We start from the raw sequence: 20,419 nt of genomic DNA on the forward strand, positions 1-20,419 counted from the left end.
TAGAAAAAAAAACCAAACTGTATTTTAAAACTGCTGAAGTGTTCCTCATAGGTTGTGATTTTCATTCTGACCGAACTTACATAAACTCATCTTCATGGTTTCATCCACTTCATCTTCTGACAGTTTCTTAAGGATTAATTTTCTCAAGTAGCCTTCTTCCTCAAAGGCCAAGAACATTCCTTGTTCCATGGAGTATTCAAACTTAAATGCTTGGGAGCAGCAAGATGTAAATGTCTTTTTGAAAAAGATGATGTTGCTTTCACCAGGAATTTCTTTGGGAACTTCTCCTTCCTGAGGAAGGAGAAATGGAGCAGGTTAATCAATCCCAGCACGAGCCCTGAGCAGTTTTATTCCAGCTCTGAGCTGTTAATTCTGCCTGTTGGGTTGGTACAGATGAGGAGAGGGAAGCAGATCCTTACCTTGAACCTGACGATCATTTTCCCACATTCCCTCTCACAGCACATGTAATAACTCTTGTTTTCCACTTGGACACTGAAGGCCACGGGCAGCCCAGCTGAGGGCGTGGTGGTTTTGTAGCAGTGAATGCTGAAATGCATCCCTTTGCCTGGAAGTAAATGGGTTATTGTTGATAACCTGCCCCAAGGCAGCTCCAGCAACTGCATCCAGTGATGCTTTACCATTCCCCTGGCAGCTCTGGCTGGCTCACCAGGGTATTTTCCCTGACAGAAGAGCCAGGACTTGAATTTTTATGGCTTCTGGTTGTGCTTTATGCAATCAGGCAACAACCAGGGTCCACCAAGGTCACCAGGCAGGGTCAGACCCTTTTATGGGCATGCAGGAACTGAGACTGGCATGTGGAACTGGCTATCTGTAAATCAGAGCATGGCTGGATACACGTGATCCAGAAAGAAATACGGGCAATAAATAGAGGTGTAAATAAATTGCTGAAGAACCCCAAGAAGTCAAAGCCAGAACAGTTTATAGCTAATATTATTAATATGTATTATTAATAATATTAGCTATATTATTAGCTAATATTATTATTAAGTTTGTAGCTAATATTATTAGAAGAAAGTAAGACCTTTTAGTGCCAATAAATTGAATTTTAAAGTGATTTTTGGTAATCCAGCTTAAGAAAAAGGGAGGAATTAAGAATTTTGTGATCAGAATCAAGCAAAAATCTTAACAGCCCTTTTTCTGCATGTGACATCCTGCAGGCTTCGGTCTAACCCAGAAACCTCATCCATCACCAATGCCCAAGACACAAAATTTCACTCTCAGCTTTCTTCTTGCAAATGAAGCTTTAAGTCATTACTCTCAGTCCCATCATTGAGCGGATGATCACAGAGAACAAAACCACCTCCAGGATGAAGCAGCAGAGCAGTGGGGATGGTTTCTGCTGGTTTGGGAATTACCAGATTGCATCTCCTGGTCTGTCACATCCTCAAAGGCTGCCACGTTGAGGTCGGGGCGCACCACCAGCAGCTGGCTGTTCACGTTCCTCAGCACTCGCTGCAGAACCTTTTCCTTGCACAGGGCATCACACTCCAGCTCTGCAGGAAAAATCAAGCAAAATTCTGCATATTTTAGCTGTCTCCTCACATCTTGACAGCTCGCTGCCAGCTTGATCCTGGCGTTATGGGTGTCGTGTGAAAGGGTTCAGAGAATGACATCACACACATCATCTTTTACACCTCTGCTTGAAGCAGATTTCCAGAATCTGGAATTTAGTTATATAAGCAGAATCTGGAATTTAGTTATATAAGCAGAAATTTATTTATAACAGAAATGTATTTATAACAGAAATGTATTTATAACAGAAATGTATTTATAACAGAAATGTATTTATAACAAATTTATTTATAACAGAAATTTGTTTATATAAAATTATTTATAGATATTTTATTTTTAAGAAAAGCTGCTGTCTTTGTTAATGAGAATTCAGAAACAACAGTTCTCTCTTGCCCAGCGATTAAAGTGCATTGAAAGGTGGCTGCCAGGGAAGCCACCACCCTGTGTCTTGAGAGGAATTAAAGCAACATCAGCATCACAAGTAATGAGCTGTAGCTCTGTGTTTTTTGCAGCCACTCTCAGTGTGAAACTTGCCCTCTCTGGATTAGTAGGTATGAAATGAGCAACAAAATCGTAAAAGACGAGTTCTCAGCTTACCATCGTCGTCTTGGTTCCAAGTGAGCAGTGCAAAGAAAGGAAAGAAAAACAACATTAAGCTCTGCCCCCACAGAAGTCACTTTGTGCCCAGGCAGCCACCTACACGTTCCCACAGCCAGTGCCACCAAGGCTGAGCTGCTCACTACAGACAGGATTTGTCTGTCAGCAAAACAAATGAAAACCCAGACATTTGAGAACTGAGTCACCACCAAACCAGAGGAATGCAAAATGCTTTTTTAGGGTTATTTAAGGGTGAGGATGTCACCGTAAGCCTAAAAGTGAGGAATAATTGCATGCAAATTTTTGGTTTTGTCAGTGCCTTCAAGTGAGCGAAAGGGCAAGAAGAACTCATTACAAATTGCTTTTAAAGAAGAAACTGTTTCCTAACTGGCTATTTTCCTCAAGATAGGAAATTACTCACTCCAGGTCCACGCCCCAGTATTCCAACACTTCGAGTGTCCTTTCCCAGGGTTTTTTTTGTAAAAGCAACAACTATTCCCCTGACTCAGCTACTTGGCTAGCAACACTTTAAACTGAAGCTTATGGGGGAAATTGGGTGAAATCAGACTGACAAAGGAATTGTGTTAAATCAGTATTCAAACAGAAAAGGTTATTAAATGCTCTAATTACCTTCAAAGTAGAGGCAGAAATTTTTTCCAAGTTCTACTGCATGCATCAGGACCTCTTTAGCACTCATCTTCACCCTGCCCACAGCACAGGGAGAGGAATCAGAGTTAACCTCGATGCTTCTTACCCCGGAGAGGGATAAAAGCTAGGTCTGCACACACTGATCTTACCAGCTTCCCCCTAAAAAAGCATGAGCTTCCAAAATCCCCCAAAGTTAGAACCCATTTCTGACTGCCCCTAGGAAGGCCATCCCTTGCACTAAAGATAATAAATGTCTTAAAACCAGGTGAACAATGGGGAGATCTGGCTCTTGCCCGGGGATTTGATTGTGCAGTCAAAATAGCCAGCTCACTCCAAAGCTTTCTCACCAGATGAAAATGACCTTTTATACAAAGAGTGAGCAATATAAACATAAGTAAACATCCACACCCAGAGCGGTTAGGGTGGGAATCACTGTGGTTTTCTTTGTCCCTGTAGCAAAGCACTTTAATTAATGTATTTGAGAGTGATTTTTATCTCTGTGTATTTCATATGGTTTTTATGTAGTTGCAGCTGTGCAGAAGGGACAGCAGGCTCCCAGCAGCATCTTTGTTTGCAAACATGCACATTCACACCTTGGAAACGAGATTCCACAGCACCCAACCGAGCACGTCTCATTCTTAGCACATTAACCTCAAAATCCTCCGTTATTCTAAAACCCAGGGACAAGCCCAGGCAGAGGACTAAAGGAAAAAGTGGCCCTTGGTTTAATGGGTCAAACAAAACGACTGCGCTTCTTCCCTTGATCACAGAATCAAAAACGTTGGAAAAGACCTCCAGGATCATAAAACCCAACCCTGAGTAATAAAAGATGGTTATTTAGACCTTTCACCGAGGACTGTTTTTAGACCTTTTGCCCTTTGAAAGGAGCAGCAGGAGCTCAAAGGAGTTCCTGACTCGGTCGTGGAATGACTCACCCCGGGAAGCCGCAGGGATGCGGGGCGGGAGCAGAGGTGGCTCCCGGTGATCCTTTCTGGCTCCCGGTGATCCTTTCTGGCTCTCAGTGATCCTTTCTGGCTCCTGATGATCCTTTCTGGCTCTCAGTGATCCTTTCTGGCTCTCGGTGGTCCTTTCTGGCTCCCGGTGATCCTTTCTGGCTCTCGGTGATCCTTTCTGGCTCTCAGTGATCCTTTCTGGCTCTCAGTGATCTTTTCTGGCTCCTGATGATCCTTTCTGGCTCTCAGTGATCCTTTCTGGCTCTCAGTGATCCTTTCTGGCTCCTGATGATCCTTTCTGGCTCCCGGTGATCCTTTCTGGCTCCTGATGATCCTTTCTGGCTCCCGATGATCCTTTCTGGCTCCCGGTGATCCTTTCTGGCTCTCAGTGATCTTTTCTGGCTCCTGATGATCCTTTCTGGCTCCTGATGATCCTTTCTGGCTCCTGATGATCCTTTCTGGCTCTCGGTGATCCTTTCTGGCTCTCGGTGATCCTTTCTGGCTCCCGGTGATCCTTTCTGGCTCTCGGTGATCCTTTCTGGCTCCTGATGATCCTTTCTGGCTCTCAGTGATCTTTTCTGGCTCCTCGGGAATCCTTTCTGGCTCCTCGGGAATCCTTTCTGACTCCTGGGGAGCTGCAGCCGGGCGATGGGAGCCAGGAGAAGCGCAAGATGCAGGGTGGGAGCAGAGGTGGCTCCCGGTGATCCTTTCTGGCTCCCGGTGGCCCTTTCTGGCTCTCAGTGATCCTTTCTGGCTCTCAGTGGTCCTTTCTGGCTCCCAGTGTCCCTTTCTGGCTCCCGGTGGCCCTTTCTGGCTCTCAGTGATCTTTTCTGGCTCCTGATGGCCCTTTCTGGCTCTCGGTGGTCCCTTCTGGCTCCCAGTGATCTTTTCTGGCTCTCAGTGGTCCTTTCTGGCTCCCAGTGATCTTTTCTGGCTCCCGGTGGCCCTTTCTGGCTCTCAGTGGTCCTTTCTGGCTCCCAGTGATCTTTTCTGGCTCCCGGTGGCCCTTTCTGGCTCCTCGGTGGCCCTTCCTGTCCCCTGGGGAGCTGCAGCCGGGCGATGGGAGCCGGCCGAAGCGCAGCTGCCGGCTCAGGAGCGGAGCGGTGCCCGCCGCCGCCGGGGATGCCCCAGCCGGAGGGAAGCCGGCGCTGCCGGAGCGCTGCCGGGAGGGGTTTTATAGCGGCTGAGGCGGCCGAAATCGGGACGTTTTCCCAAGGTCTGTGCCTACGTCCGCATTTCTCGCACGACATTTCCCCTCCTCGCTGCAGGAGCCAGCGCCTTATGCAAATCTGGGGCTCCGAGGGTGGCTTTGTGCCGCTCGCTCGGTGTCGCGCTGATGTCAGCGGGCTCGTCCTGTTGCTCCATCATTCTGTGTGCCTCGCCGGCTCCCTGTCTGTCGGAAAAGCCGCTGTGGGATGGAATCAGGAATGCCGGCCTGGGCGGGGAAATCTCTCGAGGCAGCAGCCCCGAGTGCAGGAGCGGCTGCATGGGAGGAGTTCACGGACGGGGAGAACGCCCCGTCCGCATCCCGCTGCCTTTGGGGAGGAACGCTGCAACTGCAGCCATGGGACAGGCCCTAAAAACCCGGGCAGCCAGCTTGGGAACGAATTATTTCTCAATGTCTTGGGATTTTGGGAAATTTGGGAGAAAACCTCTAAAGGGGTTTTCTCTACAAAGCAAATTTAAGTGGCCTTTCTTCCAATTGGTTTGGAAAAAAAATATTTATTTGGAGAAAAGTGGAAAAAACCTGTTTATTTAACAGGCAAAGCATTCGCTAGCACATAAAATGAACAATATTAAACAATAAAACTTGCTGCTCCAAAAGAAATGACAAACTCAGGAAGTCTCTCTGTGGGCTGTAGCTTGGCTCACTCAGTGTCTTATCAGTGTCTTATCAGTCTCTTATCAGTCTCTTATCAGTGTCTTATCAGTCTCTTATCAGTCTCTTATCGGTCCCCCCAGTGCTGGAAATGCCGCGGCCCAGGCCCAGCCTGGTGGGCTATAGGTGCTCTTCTGGGTGTTCAGTCCAGAGCAGGTTTAAATAGTTCTGAAGAAAAAGAAAAACCACATTCCATGGAATTCCACTTCCTCAGCTAGCTAAAAAACTAACTAAAAGCAAAGGAGAGCTCTGTCCTGCTGTCTGTCCGTGCTGCAGACAACACAGTCCAGGAGCCGGAATGTGGAGGAGCGCAAATTCTGAAAATAAACTCTGCACTTCTTCTCTCCCCCCTTCACTCTCAGAACCAGCCTTAAAGGTGCAAAACTTATTTCTGGGCTAAACAGAGAACTGGGGATACGAGCAGCATACGGTGCCCCCAGTTTTTACATCTCCATGCCTGGATTTGCTGTTTCTGGGGCCGGTCACAATTTAGGGTACTCAGCCCTGCAGCTTGGGGGGTAAACTGAAGAGCCCCAGCTTGTGAGGATTATAAAAACACCCCCACAAAATCTCCACATCAAACCCAAACCCAAGTTCTCAGGGCATTCTCTCAGCTGCTCACATGCCTTTTACTGGTCCTGGAGGCAAAAAAAAAACACCAAAAAAAACCAAAGATCACAGGGATGCTTTAATATCTGTATGATAAACATGAGGAGGTGGTTTTGAGGTTAAAAACACAGCTTTCAACTTTATTTGAAGTGGTAAAGATAAAAAACCTGCCTCTTTACTAATAAACCTGGATTTTGGCTGGTTTAGCCAAAACCATTTTTCAAAAATTAATGCTGTACTGCTAATTCATCATTGAAGTTTAAATATACATTCAGATAATTCTTTATTTTGTATTAGCTGTTGGCACTGATATTTTTGGCCAATTGATATTCCATACAAAGCTATCAGAAGGACTTGGTCTTTCATGTCAGCCTTTGAGAGCCTTAAAATTCAATTAGTTCACTGAACACATTGAATAAAAGGCATTTCCTTATCCTTTGTGCACATATTCGCATTTTTCAGGACCAGATCTAACTCATACAATGGCTTCTGTGGTACAGTTTAGACTTTTCATTTCTCCTGGATATTAATATCTCCAATCTTAGAGGAACTGCAACTACTTTTAGAGTAATGGTTTTGATCATTTTGCTCCAGTTTTAAAGGAACTGGAACTCCAGTAAGAGTGAACTCTCTCCTCTTAGATAATTTTCTTTTAAATGTTTTAATGCTATTTTTAGTCCTAGTTTTATTCCTAGACTATTATATCCATAAGAAAATGGAAATGAAAATTCAAATGTTTAATTTGTTTTACTCCAGGTGGTCTGTTAATAAAAGCTATTACCATGACACAATTAAGTGAACATCTTAAGAATATTTTCCTAACATGTTCTGTCATATCTGTTTGTTAATGTTTTGATAATAATGCTTATAACATAATTATATATGAGATATCTGATAATTAAATGAAGTGGGCTATGGCCACTTATTAAAAGTTGTTTCTAGTATGAGGAAATATTTAGTTCTTGTTCCTTCAGGAGTTTGATTTCTCATGCTGATATTTTAATTTCCTCTGTGGATGATGTGTGTGAGATTCAGGTCCTTTCTTGTCTTCAAAAGAGAAAATAGAAAAAGGAAGAAAAGAGAAAAAAAAGGAAAAACCACCTAAGTCAGAGGCAAAGTTCACATAATCTTACATGCCATAACTTTAATATATCATAATTGAGACACATAACATAGCATAACATAATCATAAATTCCCATCTTGCAATGAACAAAGACTTGGTTCACCTACAGCAGTGAAACACAGCCTAGGGAAATTTACAATTTTATTCCCCACTTATTAGCGAGAGAGAGAAAATATGGTCTTGGCAGCCCTGTGTTGTGGTGGTGTTAATCGTTTTAATGTTACTCATTTTAGTGTTTTTATGCGTTTTAGTTTTTACTAATTTTGTGCTGTTACTCATCTTAGTGCTGTAACTCATTTTAGAGTCTTTACTCATTTTAGTGCCTGGCCGCTCCAGCTGTGCTCATTTGTGGCTCGTTTTTTGAGGCAGATCCATCGCGCATGAGACGCATTCCAAGGATTTCGTTTAGAAGGTGAAATTTGACGGGAAATTTGAGGAATTTTCAAAGCTTTAATTAATCGAATTTGATTTATTTAATCCCAGCCCGGGCCGGAGCCGCTCCTTGGGCCCTCAGGGCGCGCCTCGGGCCGCTCCTGCCGCTGCCACCGAGGGTGGCACCGGGGTGCTGCCAGCCCTGAGGGGAACGAGTGTCCCTTGTGTCCCTTTTTTCCTGTCCCTTGTGTCCTTTCTTGTCCCTCGTGTCCCTTGTTTCTCGTCCTTTGTCCCCCTTCCCTTGTCGCCGCAGTCGCGGCCCCTTAAGGCCATTGCCCGCCTGCCTGAAGGGGAAGCGGCGGGGCCGGGGCATCCTGGGCGCCTCGGTGCCTTCAGGCTCCGGGGGGATCAGAAAGGTTTAAATCCCGTCGGGTATCGAATTTAATTCCCTCGGATATCGAATTAAATCCCCTTGGATATCGAATTTAGGCCGGCCCGGGACTCCCCGGCATTCCCCCGCCGTCTCCAGCCCTTTGAGGCGCTGCCTCCCCCGTGAGAGGAGCGCCCTTGCAGAGGAGCCAGCCGCAGGTTTTACAGGTTTTTATTTAAACATTCTTCCAGCGTGACCTCTCAGCAAACACCTCGTGCTTTTCGTGAGGCAGCCATGGCGAGCAACTCGCAAAAAGCAGATAAAAATAGAAATAAAAGCAAAAAGATGGAGGTGAGCGGTGCTGTGTGAGGGAGGAACCCCCCATCCCATGTCCTCCTCTGGACTGAAGGAACAGAGATCCACGGCACTTTAGGGAAGTTTAGGGGAGCAGAAATGATTTTTTCAGTGTGGGGAAACCACGGTTTCTATGAGGGCTTCAAGCCCACCAAAACTGGGTAAGCACTGGGGTATATTTATGTAGAACTTCTTGAGAGCGAGATTCTGAAGTGCACCAGCTTTTACTGTGCTATATATACTACATATATCAGTATATAGATATAAATATGTGTGTATATATATATAAATGTGTGTATATAGAGAGATCTCAGTCTGGTACTTCCACCCACTCCCCAAGATGCTCATGATACTCTGAACCCACTTGCATTTTCTCCAAAAACATCCTCAAGGTCTTTTTAAACCTTTTCTTTCTCTCAGCTAAACTCTGTGCAAAGCTTGTTTTAAATCCCAGAACTGTATTTTTCCTAATGTGCTCTGTTGTTAGAATGAAGCTTCAGAAAATCCTTCATTTTCCGACAAAACAGATTTGGCTCCTTCTGAGGACTCGCAGTCCCTTTTCAAGACTGAACCACTGGAAAAGGTTGTAAATGGTGATGTAGTAAATACACTGGAAGTAAGTATGGAATGACCTAATTTCATCTTGAGATTCACCCAAATGTTTAAATAAAATTATCTTTTTCTCTCTTAACAGAGATCAGCAAAGAAATTAATAATTTGCTATCAAAATATGCTGACACTATAAGGCAAGTTAACTTTGTGCTATTTGCACAGCAATTTTAAAATTCTCTAGATAAGATGGATGGGTGGCTGCAGTTTAGGGAAATTAACACTGAAAACTGTCAAGCAGATCTTGAAAGAAAAATGGTGGTTTTTATTACAACAGAGGATTAATTTGGTCAGAATCTGGGTATTGATACATGACCCATTTTTAAGAAAAAAATAAAAGTAGTGAGAAAGTTAATGACATTAGCATTGATTTTAACCACAGATTTCTTCACTTTAGTGCAGGAATAGCATTGGATTCTTCTTATGTCCAGGAACTCGATGAGATCCTAAAAGAAGCCAGGGCCATTGAAAAGCACTTAAAGCAGAAAAGGGAGAAGCTGAAACAGAGATTCTCTGTCATTGCCAATAGTCTGCAAAGCTAAATGGAGTTTGTTCTAAAAATGCAGAGCCAAAGTTGTGTTTGTGTATGAAAACAAACTGTGATGAGTGTTGTGATGTCTGTTTCTTCTATAAATATTTCTGTCAGTTCAGGAAACTTCCAACAAGTTAAGCAGCTACTTGGTGTTTAAATACATAGTGTAGTGGTAGTTAATAAAAACAATTCTGAATATCTGTCCTAAATCCTGTGATTCAAGGGATTAAGACATTAAGCAATGTTAACCCATTAAACATAGCAAAAAAACATTTCTATGAAATATAGAAATTTATGATGTAAGTGGAAAACAACCTCAGATTATTTCATGTTAACCATTTTCTGGTTGTGAGTTGTTTTTTTTTTTTCCTTTCTACTTTAAAAAATGGGATTTTTTTCTAAAATCTTAGTAGAATTTACTTGCAATGTTATTTACATTTGGCCAGAATGCAAACAGGCTGAAAAGATCAGCTTAGAAATAAGAGAGTTCTATAAAGAACTTTGAAAAAGTATAAAGTCTTAATTTCAAATGCATTGTAATACTGGTAATATGTGTTATATTTCGAGGCCATGTGGTTATAAAACATAATCAAAGCTTTGCTGTTGATGTCAGTAAGTAAATAGACAATGTTAACATGATCTGGAATTACAGTGTTATTTTACTTGGCTTCATGAGTGTTGTTTGCTGATATTCAGTTTTTCTGAGAACACTGAGCTCTTTTTCTTTCTTGTCATTTTACTGCGTTAAAAAATAAAAAAAAAGATGAAACATGGGATGTACAAAAGATCACTTGTACAACGTGTGGGGCTTATGTAATAAAGAGAAGTGCTGGAACAAGATATATTTCCATCTCTACCCCAGTAGTGTGCAGTGATTTCCTCTCTAAATCCTCTCAGACCTAATCCACCCTCCTTTCCCCCTTTCCTGAGCTCAGAGCCAAACGTGCTGCGTGTCACAGTGACACGATTTAAAGCAAAGAATGAGAGGAACTGGACATGTAGGGTGAGATTTAGATCCCTAAAGATGCAGATATGTCCTTAGCAGGATTTTCAAAGTGCCTAAGCATGGTGTAAGCGCCTTACCCGCTTAGGAATTTTGGAAAATCCCATAAGGTGCCTATCTGCATCTTTAGCATCTGAAGGCTCTCCAAAGTCTCACCACTGCTCTGCCATCATATTTAGCAGTCCCCTATTTTTTTCCATGATACTCTCAGGCTTCTCTGTTTATACAGAGAAGATTTTGGAGGTGACATTTCTTAAAATACTGGGCTGGGTATTTCTAAAATCCTGGCTCATCTGCAGTGATGACACAATCTGGAGTTTCACAATGACACCTGCCAAGAGCCTGAATTCAGACATTTACCCACAGTTACTTCTGAATTATAAAGAAAAGTTACACAACTCTAATTACTGAGGAGCATCTGCCCGTTACTGCATTTGAGCTGTTTGTGATTGGGGAAATTGTGCAACCTCTTCAGGGCATCTGGGTTTGGATTATCTCCATTTACTTTATGTGGCCAATATATCCAACTATCACTGAGTGTCAGAACTTAATTTTGGGAGACAGTAATTTTATAAGATTTTTTCCCATGAGGAATCAACTGCTCCTGTTGCAGCAGTTTGCTCTATTTAAAAACTTCATAAAATCCAACAAAAATGATTAAAGTTCCACTTTTAAAACAATGAAGGACTGCTTAGTGCAGTTCAATCCAAGATTTATTTTTAGAATGATGACTCTAGGTTTTTTACAGTGATTTCTTATAGAGTTGGTTGTCATTCCAATTAATAACCTTTAATAGAGTGGGATCTCTGGGATAATAACAGGAATTTAAAGTTTGAGGAGTAAAGTCAGTGAGTATGCCCATAGTAACCTAAGTCAGCTTATGTGTGGCTATTATTATTAAATTTTTTTAATTACTAAGAGCAACAAAGCTTCTGGTTTTGCTGCACAAATATAGGTGACAAGATATATATATATATATATATATATAAAATATATATATATTCATTTTACTTTATATATATGTAGTAAGTAAAATGAATTCAATATCTATTTTAGAGAGTTTAGGCTTGAAATGGTGAGTTCAGAAATTTTAAAACATCCATTGAAAATAAGTCAGCCTCTCCTCTTGTGAAGTTAAATAATATTTCAATAATGGAAATACTTCCTACATTGGAAATTGGGGTTGAAAATGGAAATGGAAATCAATCATACATTTATCTCTCCCTATTGAAAGGGAACTTTCCATAATTGTGCTGGTCAAAAACGCAGAGCACTTTTCTGCTGGCTGCTCTTTACTGTTCCACTCAGTATCTTAATATATAAACACACTCATTACACACTCTTTTCCTTCTAAACCATTAAAAATAAAAATTTACCGCTTTCCTTTTTGACTAAAACTCATCCACTCTGCTGATTGCCCCCCTTATGGATTTCAGCGTTTATTGGGTGAAACAAAAGAACTTTTCTCTTCTGATCTGACACCAAGGGCTCCTTCCCGCTCTCCCTGAGGAGTGAGCTCCTTGTGAAGCCCACCTGGCACCCATCCCATCCCTGTCTGCTTTGCAGTTTTACTGCAGGAGGTTTGGACAGAAAATTAATTGGCTTTAAAGCTGCTAAACCTGATCAGCAAAGCTCAGCTGGTAACTACGTTTTCTTTTAAGCTTCTCCCCTCCTTGTTTAAGCTCCAGCCTATAAATTAGCAAGAACGTCTAAGATGACAGATCAGTAACAGAATATAAATGGATTTTTTTTTGTTTTAAATCTGGAAGCATTTTAGATGAAGTTCTGACCCCTCTTGGAGTCAAGGGGATCTTGACACTGAGCCTTTGCACTTCTGAGCTTGCTGTGAATTTCTTCACAGGCTGGAAAGTGTACCTGATGAAAAACTCAATTTCTCTCATTGCTCTTCTATTATCTAAAAGCTAAAAATGGGAAATAACAGATAATGCAGAGAGTTTAGATAATCAGTGATGGGAATTCTTTCCTTTCCTGAGAAAAGGCTAATCTTGATTGTTTACTTAAAATGAAACTGCCTTTTAGCATAAATGTGGGTCAGAATAGGAAAAAAACCCAAATCTAGTGGGGACTTAGAGGTGTTTTAGGCTCAGGACATTCTGTCCAGAACGAATCAAAACGCAATTTTGCTAATGGTAGAATGCTTGACCTTTGAATTGTCTTTGAAGGTGGCACTGGAAAAGAACAGAGTGGGCATTTTGCATCAACAGGGGAACAGCCAGGAAAAGATGGAGGGCAAAGATCCATAGCTCAGTCAGCCTAAATCCCATCCTGCAGAGAGGCTGGAGGAAACTTCTTAACCATGACTTGGATAACAATAAACTAAAAAAAAAAAATCCTTTATGAGAATAGCTGGTTTAATATGGAAAAATTACCAGTAGGTGCAGCTTGATGTAAGGTCATAGACAACATTGTGTATGATGATATAGAAAATAAGAGCAATCAGTTAGTCAGGGCAAACAAATGAGTTTAAAAGTAAACGAATACTCTTGGTTTTTTCATCTTAGATCAGCCTATGTGGTTTCACATAGTGATCTGCTTCCAGCTTTGCTAATTCCACATTATCCCAAATGATTTAGAAAAAAAAAAAAAACAGAATTAATATTAAAACAGAAATAAAAATAATATAAAACCAGAAAAAAAACTAGAATTAATATAATTAATTTTTTTAAAGAGCAGCAAACTAGAAGTCACAAATGCATCACTAACATACATTAAAAATTCATGGTAATCTCAAAAACATGAAGGGTTGAGTGGAAATCAAGATTTCCAGAAACCAGAAATAATAAAGAGCTGAGAAAAGATGATCTGTGGGAAAAGGTTGAAGCAGATGGATTTGTTGAGAGAAAGCACAACTCAAGGGAGGGAATAATAAGAGAGGAGTTCTAAAAGTGCAGGAAGGACGGGAAGAAATCAGCTTAATTCGCAGCAGGTTTCGGATGAGATTTAATCTGTCTGTGGAATGGGGTCCCTGGCGTGCTGTGCCTGCTGCCCAGCTCCCCCTCCAGGCTCAGCACAGCCTTTAAGAGCAGATTAATGACATGAAACCAATGTTCCATCACAAATCCAAAGCGCTGGCAGCTCGCCCCTGGCATCCCCAAGGGAAGGCTCTGTCCCAGGTGCAGCTCAGCAGAGCACAGCCCATCCTGCTGGGTTTGGTGGGGGAATCTGGCGTGGCAACCAATACTCCCAAAGAGATTCATTAAGGTGCAAAATGGCTCCTCAGGTTTTGAAACAAAACTATTTTGCATCCCAAGTATTTCTGGGAGCTGAACACGAAGGCGAGGTGATGGGAATTTCCTAAAATTACCTGGAAGCCTGGCTGCTCTGATACACAGATCCACGTCCTGTTCTTGCCTGACTTTCCATCTCCCCGGCTGGCACACAGCGTTGGAGCATTTTTCCCAGGCGCCACAGTGCCCTGGCAGCGGCAGCAATGCCCTGGCAGTGATGGCAGTGCCCTAAGGGCAGCAGCAATGCCCTGGCAGTGATGGCAGAGCCCTGGCAGTGATGGCAGTGCCCCGAGAGCAGCAGCAACGCCCTGGCAGTGATGGCAGAGCCCTGAGAGCAGCAGCAATGCCCTGGCAGTGATGGCAGAGCCCTAAGGGCAGCAGCAACGCCCTGGCAGTGATGGCAGTGCCCTGAGAGCAGCAGCAATGCCCTGGCAGTGGTCACAGTACCCTGGCAGTGATGGCAGAGCCCTGGCAATGATGGCAGAGCCCTAAGGGCAGCAGCAACGCCCTGGCAATGGTGGCAGTGCCCTGAGAGCAGCAGCAATGCCCTGGCAGTGGTCCCAGTACCCTGGCAGTGATGGCAGAGCCCCAAGAGCAGCAGCAATGCCCGGGCAGTGGTCACAGTACCCTGGCAGTGATGGCAGAGCCCTGGCAATGATGGCAGAGCCCTGAGAGCAGCAGCAACGCCCTGGCAATGGTGGCAGTGCCCTGAGAGCAGCAGCAATGCCCGGGCAGTGGTCACAGTACCCTGGCAGTGATGGCAGAGCCCTGGCAGCGGCAGCAATGCCCTGGCAGTGATGGCAGAGCCCCAAGAGCATCAGCAACGCCCAGGCAGTGGTCCCAGTACCCTGGCACTGATGGCAGAGCCCCAAGAGCAGCAGCAATGCCCGGGCAGTGGTCCCAGTACCCTGGCAGTGATGGCAGAGCCCTGAGAGCAGCAGCAATGCCCTGGCAGTGGTGGCAGAGCCCCAAGAGCAGCAGCAATGCCCGGGCAGTGGTCCCAGTACCCTGGCAGTGGTGGCAGGGCCCTGGCAGCAGCAGCAATGCCCTGGCAAACGCAGCTCACCTGGCCCAGGTGCACGGAGCGCTCGGGGCCGGCGAGCGCCGCGCTGGCGGCAGGATCCGCCCCGGCCCGCGGGACGCGGCGCTGCTGCGGACACGGCTCTTATTGTGAAAGGATGATGAGAGGCAGCGCTCACCTCTCCCGACCATCGCTGCCTCCCTGCTCGCTGCCCTGGCACCGCTACCTCCGCCCGGCCGCTGCGAGCCGACGCCTTCTGCCCGCCGGAATATGTTCGCCAAAATCCTTTTGTCCGCCGCCAGCCTCCTGCTCGCTCACCTGCTGCATTTCCTCTGCTCTTTGATGCAATTCATTCCAGGTAAAACGCGTTAAAATCCCTTTCATCCACTGCCCTCGGAAAGGGGCTGCTGCTGCTGACACGGGTCGGGAGAACAATTCCTATTGTCAGGCGTTCGCGACGGAGCGATTTGAAGCCTTTGTTAGATGGCAGAAAATGCCTGTTATTTGTTGAATGGATAAAGGGCAGAGGCAAGGATTACGGCAGATACAGATGGTCTAGAGCTGGAAAAGCAGCACACAGCCGATTCCCTGTGCGGGGGAGCCAGCTGGAAGTGGGCAGGGAGAAGGTTCTTTGGAGCCGCATCGTTGCCGAGGCTTTAACCCGAACGTGCAAACGGTGAACTGCCCCAAAGGATTTTGTATCACAGCCCGACTCTGCGCTTTGTGTCATCATTGCAACGCTTGAGCTGCTTTTTTGGGGTTTTTTTCTTCGTTTTATTTTGTTTATTTGTTTACTCGTTTTCAGAAATTAGGAACCAATAAAAATCATGGCCGACCTCACGGGAATTTCTGCTTTTTGATGGTAGTGGTGCCCCTTTAAATTCAAAGCATTGCTTCCGAGGTATCCAAAGAGCTGAAAAAAATCTCAAATCTGCCTTGTTGTGCCACCAGAAGACCCCAGAATGTAAACTCTAATTTTTCTGGGAAATCAACAGCTATTTCATGTGCTGGAGTTCACTGTCGCCTTCCTCCTTTCCTTCCTTTGAGCCTTCCCCTGCTCTTTTTCTCCATTTATTTTTTCCCTGCGTTTTCTGTCGTTTCTTTTCTGTTTTCTTTTGCTCCTCGGGCTGTTAGAGAGGAAGTCGGTGCCCGAGCCCCTGGCCATGGGGAACCAAGCAGCTGCATGGAACAAGGAGCCCAGCACGGGCACACCCCGGCGCTCGCAAGGCAAGTGCTGCACCTTCCCTTCAGAATTCCCCCTGGGAGCTCAGGGCTCCGACCCTGGGGATGGCTGGAGTCCAGAGGGCACAAATCCACAGCTCTGGTTCGGGCTGGAGTTGGGGAAAATTGACCCGGTTCCATGTTGTGCCAGTGTTTTAGATGGAACAAAACACAACCTTTGCCAGAGGATAATTCCCAGTTTGAATGATCCTCGGGGAAAACAGAATTCTTGCCTCATTCTCCCTATTTGAAGAATATAATGAGCATTCTATTTGCTAAATTTTGCCCTTAATTGTGGAGTCAAACAATTAGTCTGTCTGTGGAGAGGGGGACCCCGAGCCTTGGCTTTGAACGTGTAGATTAAAATCAAAATGGCTTTGCCCTCTCCCATGTGATCCCATGTAGCAAATGGCTCCCATGCTTCTGTCATCCGCCATTACAGATTTCGTGTCCCACCCACTGCTGTTGAAGTACAATTTAATGTCTGATTCATAGTGGCTGCACCCACGGCAGCTTTCTCTTCAAGAGCCTGGTCCTTCGTCCCACCATATCTGCATATAAGCAATCAATAAATAATCAGTGCTGGACTGTCAGTTTGTATTGGTCAGTGAAATCATGGCACACTGCACAGGGAAACAGGAGCTGGACAAAGGGTAACTCTGCAGTGACTGCCTGCTATCTTGAGAAAATATTGGAGGAAAGTTACACCGCCGTGTCTGGCACTGCCTCTGCCAAAGACCTTAAGCCTGTTTGTAAAAGTCTGAGGTAGGATGGAAAGAAACTACAGTGGAGAAATGAAGGTTCTGGATGTTGTGCTGATTTTCAGGTGTTCAAGCACACACAGAGAGCCCCACTGGGACTGTCGGGTTTTAATTGTGGATTCAAGTTGTTCCATCTCAGAGCGTGGCCAGAACTGAGGGAGTCATTTTATTTACGCATTGTTTAATATTAAAAACCAGTCTGTCTTCTGCCTTTCTCAGAGAGAGATTGGTCCCTTCTTGGGGAGCTGGATGTTAAAAAGGGTTTTTTTATGAGTGAGTTTCCCCCTGAAGCTGAAACAGCATTTTTGAAATTACTCAGGAACATTGTATTGAGCAGGAGTTTTCTGTGTTCTGTGCATTCAAAATTCGGTTAAAGTGAACAGTTATTACTCTTTTTGTTCAATCGGGAAGATATGTTGGTTTTTTTTTTCTTCTTGCATGCCTTCCTTCCCCCTAGCTATTCAGAATTGTCTGCAATGACTTGTCTTGTTTCTGAGAGCTTCTGTTTTGGCTGATCTTAGTGTTGGGAGTCGCTCCCATTTTGCGCTCATTTCTGCCAGGATCTTCAGCTCATTTGAGTGATACCCAGAAGAAAAAAACCAATCGATTTTCTTGCTGAGCTTCTTTCTCTCTCTTTGGCCTGGGTTTGGGGCATTCCCTTAAATATTCTTGTTGTTTATAGTCCATTTTATTGAACTCCAGTTTGTAGGGGATGCCTTGGAATGAATTGTAATAAGATGAGTTCTAACTAGATCAGATTTCAAGGATTACTGAGATGACCACGTGAATGGTTATCACAGGACAGGAAAAACAAAAAGAACTTGGCTTACTTAGCTTAGGAAGTGATATGATTCTTCACCCTAAATACAAGACAAGGAAGGGAAAACTACCTAAACCACACACCAGAGCTGCCAGAAAAACAAGAATAATGTCCTTTGGTAAATTGAAAGCATTTTCCTGATCATCTGGACAAGGAGCAGTTATCCAAAGAGGGAATAAGTGCCTGTACACATAATAATTTTTAAGACAGAATTCTTATACAAGAATTTCTGGGGCAGCAGTTGGGAGGGGTGGACTCAGGAGGTCTTTTCCAACCCTGGCCAGGCTCTTTTGTGGAATGTGTCTTTGCAAAATTTCCATTTACAGTGCTCTCCAGGAACTTTCAATGTAGCGCTGTCCTGGGTCATGCCAGCTTTGTTTCTGCTTGGATTTGAAACATCTCCTTAAGGATGTGTTCCTCTCACTCTTTAATGCATATTCTGCACCTTTGCAAAAGAAATCTTCAAAATATCTCCTTATGGATGTGTTCCTCTCATTCTTTAATGCATATTCTGCACCTTTGCAAACGAAATCTTCAAAATATCTCCTTAAGGATGTGTTCCTCTCATTCTTTAATGTGTATTTTGTACCTTTGCAAGGAAATCTTCAAAATATCTCCTTATGGTTGTGTTCCTCTCATTCTTTAATGCGTATTTTGTACCTTTGCAACGAAATCTTCAAAGTATCTCCTTATGGTTTGTTCCTATCATTCTTTAGTGCATATTTTGCATCTTTGCAATCCACATTTGCATTTCTGCAAACACTTCAGAGATCTAAAGGAGGATTTGGGGATTGGCAGATTGGAGAGCTAGACTGGAACCTTGCATTTTACCTTCTTGCAATCCTAACACACAACCTGTGGTGTTTTTGTGTAGAGAAACAAGCTCAGCAGAATTCTGTCTTCCAGCTCAGCTCTTTTGCAAATAGTCCAGCTGAAAGAGCAGATTTCCTCTGGAGATGTTGAGCAAAGGGTTTCAGAGGAGGGAAATTGGGCAGCAGCTACACTTGGTCACCTGGATTAAAGGATGTAGGCCAGAAGCAGCGGCGGTGAAAGAGCAGAAAATCAGAGTGAATTCTGTAACAGCCTGGACTCCTTCAGTGTGTGGTGTCTGAGCAGCCCTGGGTGATGGAGCTCTGCCTGCCACGTGCCCTTTTTGGTCAGCGTTTCAGCCCACCTCAGTGCTCAGCAGCTCAGGCTGGCTCCGTGGTCCCGGGGAGAGCACAGAGCGGCTGCGCTGAGGGCAGCACGGGCAGGTGCCAACCTGGGCAGGGAGGCACCCCCGGCTAAATCCACCTCTGCAGCTAAATGGATTGCTAAAACAATCCTTGTGTTGATGAGGCTTTGCAAACCAGGCTGTGGGAGCCAATCACTGACATCACTGGTAGCTCACAGCGTTCCAATCACTTCATGCTCTCCTGAGGCTTTTGTTCTCCAGAAGGGGTGGTTGCAGCCGAACCAGAGGCTCCACCAGTAATTATCCTTCTCTGCTTATCTCCCTGCCAAATAAAACTTGTAAATCCGTTTTGTGCTGTAGATGGGCTTGGGCTCAGTTTCATTGTTGTTCTTCCATTTTTGCATTTCTTTTTTCTTCTCTTAATTATTTGCGAAATTAAATCCAAATATACATTTCTTTGATTAAAAGAAAATTCATCATCTTTTCTATCGTCCTATGTTCTGTTACCTCCTTTGGGCTGCAGAACTAATGTCTCTTGTGGGTTAACTAGAGCAGAGTAGAATCCCCAGGATTTTCAGCTCCCTGTGGATATGTTGGGTTTTGTCGCTTTACCTTGAGTATCCACCACAACCTGGCTGCTTGCAGATGCTGAATGCTCTTCTCCCTGACATCCAATCTCAAGATCTAGCATTTTGCACTTTAATCCAGTGAAAATCTCAATTCCCTTTGTTTTGTTCTCCCTGCTCTCTTTGCAGGCTTCAAGAATTACCTGCCCAGCCCATCCAGGGAGCAAATCCCCTGCCACAGACCCCGGGGGTTGCAATGCATCTCCCCCTTAGTGCAGAGTGTGGAGGAGACCCCCGAACCCATCCCAGCCAAGATCAAAGGACATATTCCCAAGTGGATTAATGGAAATCTGCTGAGGAATGGCCCTGGCAAGTTTGAGTTTGGCAATGACAAGTAAGTCTCCTTTAAATGAATTTTTAAATGGTTCTGGCCAGAACTCTGCCTAAACCTAAAGGGGAGTCCCCCTCATGACTATTTAGAGCATCTTTTAGTTTCTTTTTACGTACAGGAAGGAAGAAATATCGATGTCAGTCTTTTGAGAGCTGTTGCTCCCTCATTTGGGAACTCCTATTTTCTGCAAAGAGGAGATGAATGGCGAAGTCACCCAGGCTGGAGAAGCTGAGTCACAGAGAGGCTCTCACCCACTCACCATGGTGGCGTGGGGAATAAAACATGCCCAGCTTTGTCCTCTGTCCTGAACAAAAATCCACCCCTGAGCACTCTGAAATAAATCCAGGGCAGGAATTTGGAGAGTTGGTTGCACCAAATGGTGTGAACTGATTTAGAAGCAAATCCACCCAGTGCTAAGAATAATATATTAAAACATCCTCAGAAGGCACTTACTCCCTGTGGCTTGGAATGTGCCATTCTGGTAACTGACAGCTCAGCTGATGGCAGCAAGTGGCCAAAGCTGATCTCCTCCTCATATTCCTGGAGTGAGACCATCAGGTGCTCTGGGAGTCTCACAGATCCCTTGGTTTGGAGACAACAACATCCTGCAAGAAGCTCAGAGCTAAAGGCCTCT

At 44.4% G+C, this 20,419-nt stretch overlaps 3 protein-coding genes across 3 annotated transcripts in view; 2 read left to right on the plus strand and 1 right to left on the minus strand.

Annotated features, from left to right (window-relative positions):
* Positions 1-15,535, minus strand: IL18 (interleukin 18). The gene is made up of 6 exons (XM_036404842.2): positions 15,171-15,535; positions 2,761-2,834; positions 2,131-2,139; positions 1,377-1,514; positions 420-565; positions 1-291 (listed from the first exon to the last, which is right to left on the minus strand). Exons 1-6 carry the CDS (start codon positions 15,203-15,205, stop codon positions 46-48), a joined length of 648 nt encoding a protein of 215 aa, XP_036260735.1. The 5' UTR covers positions 15,206-15,535; the 3' UTR covers positions 1-45.
* Positions 8,288-10,434, plus strand: TEX12 (testis expressed 12). Its single transcript, XM_054517084.1, has 4 exons — positions 8,288-8,436; positions 8,927-9,032; positions 9,134-9,185; positions 9,446-10,434. Exons 1-4 carry the CDS (start codon positions 8,380-8,382, stop codon positions 9,588-9,590), a joined length of 360 nt encoding a protein of 119 aa, XP_054373059.1. The 5' UTR covers positions 8,288-8,379; the 3' UTR covers positions 9,591-10,434.
* The window catches only part of BCO2 (beta-carotene oxygenase 2), a 15,754-nt gene continuing 10,329 nt past the window's right edge, over positions 14,995-20,419 (plus strand). Inside the window, 4 exon segments of the mRNA XM_036404841.2 lie at positions 14,995-15,052; positions 15,055-15,210; positions 15,987-16,079; positions 19,584-19,788. Of these exon segments, the coding sequence (XP_036260734.1) occupies positions 15,010-15,052; positions 15,055-15,210; positions 15,987-16,079; positions 19,584-19,788 (497 nt within the window). The 5' untranslated portion in view covers positions 14,995-15,009.

Source organism: Molothrus ater, chromosome 22 (genome assembly GCF_012460135.2).
Source record: "Molothrus ater isolate BHLD 08-10-18 breed brown headed cowbird chromosome 22, BPBGC_Mater_1.1, whole genome shotgun sequence".
Lineage (NCBI taxonomy): Eukaryota > Metazoa > Chordata > Aves > Passeriformes > Icteridae > Molothrus > Molothrus ater.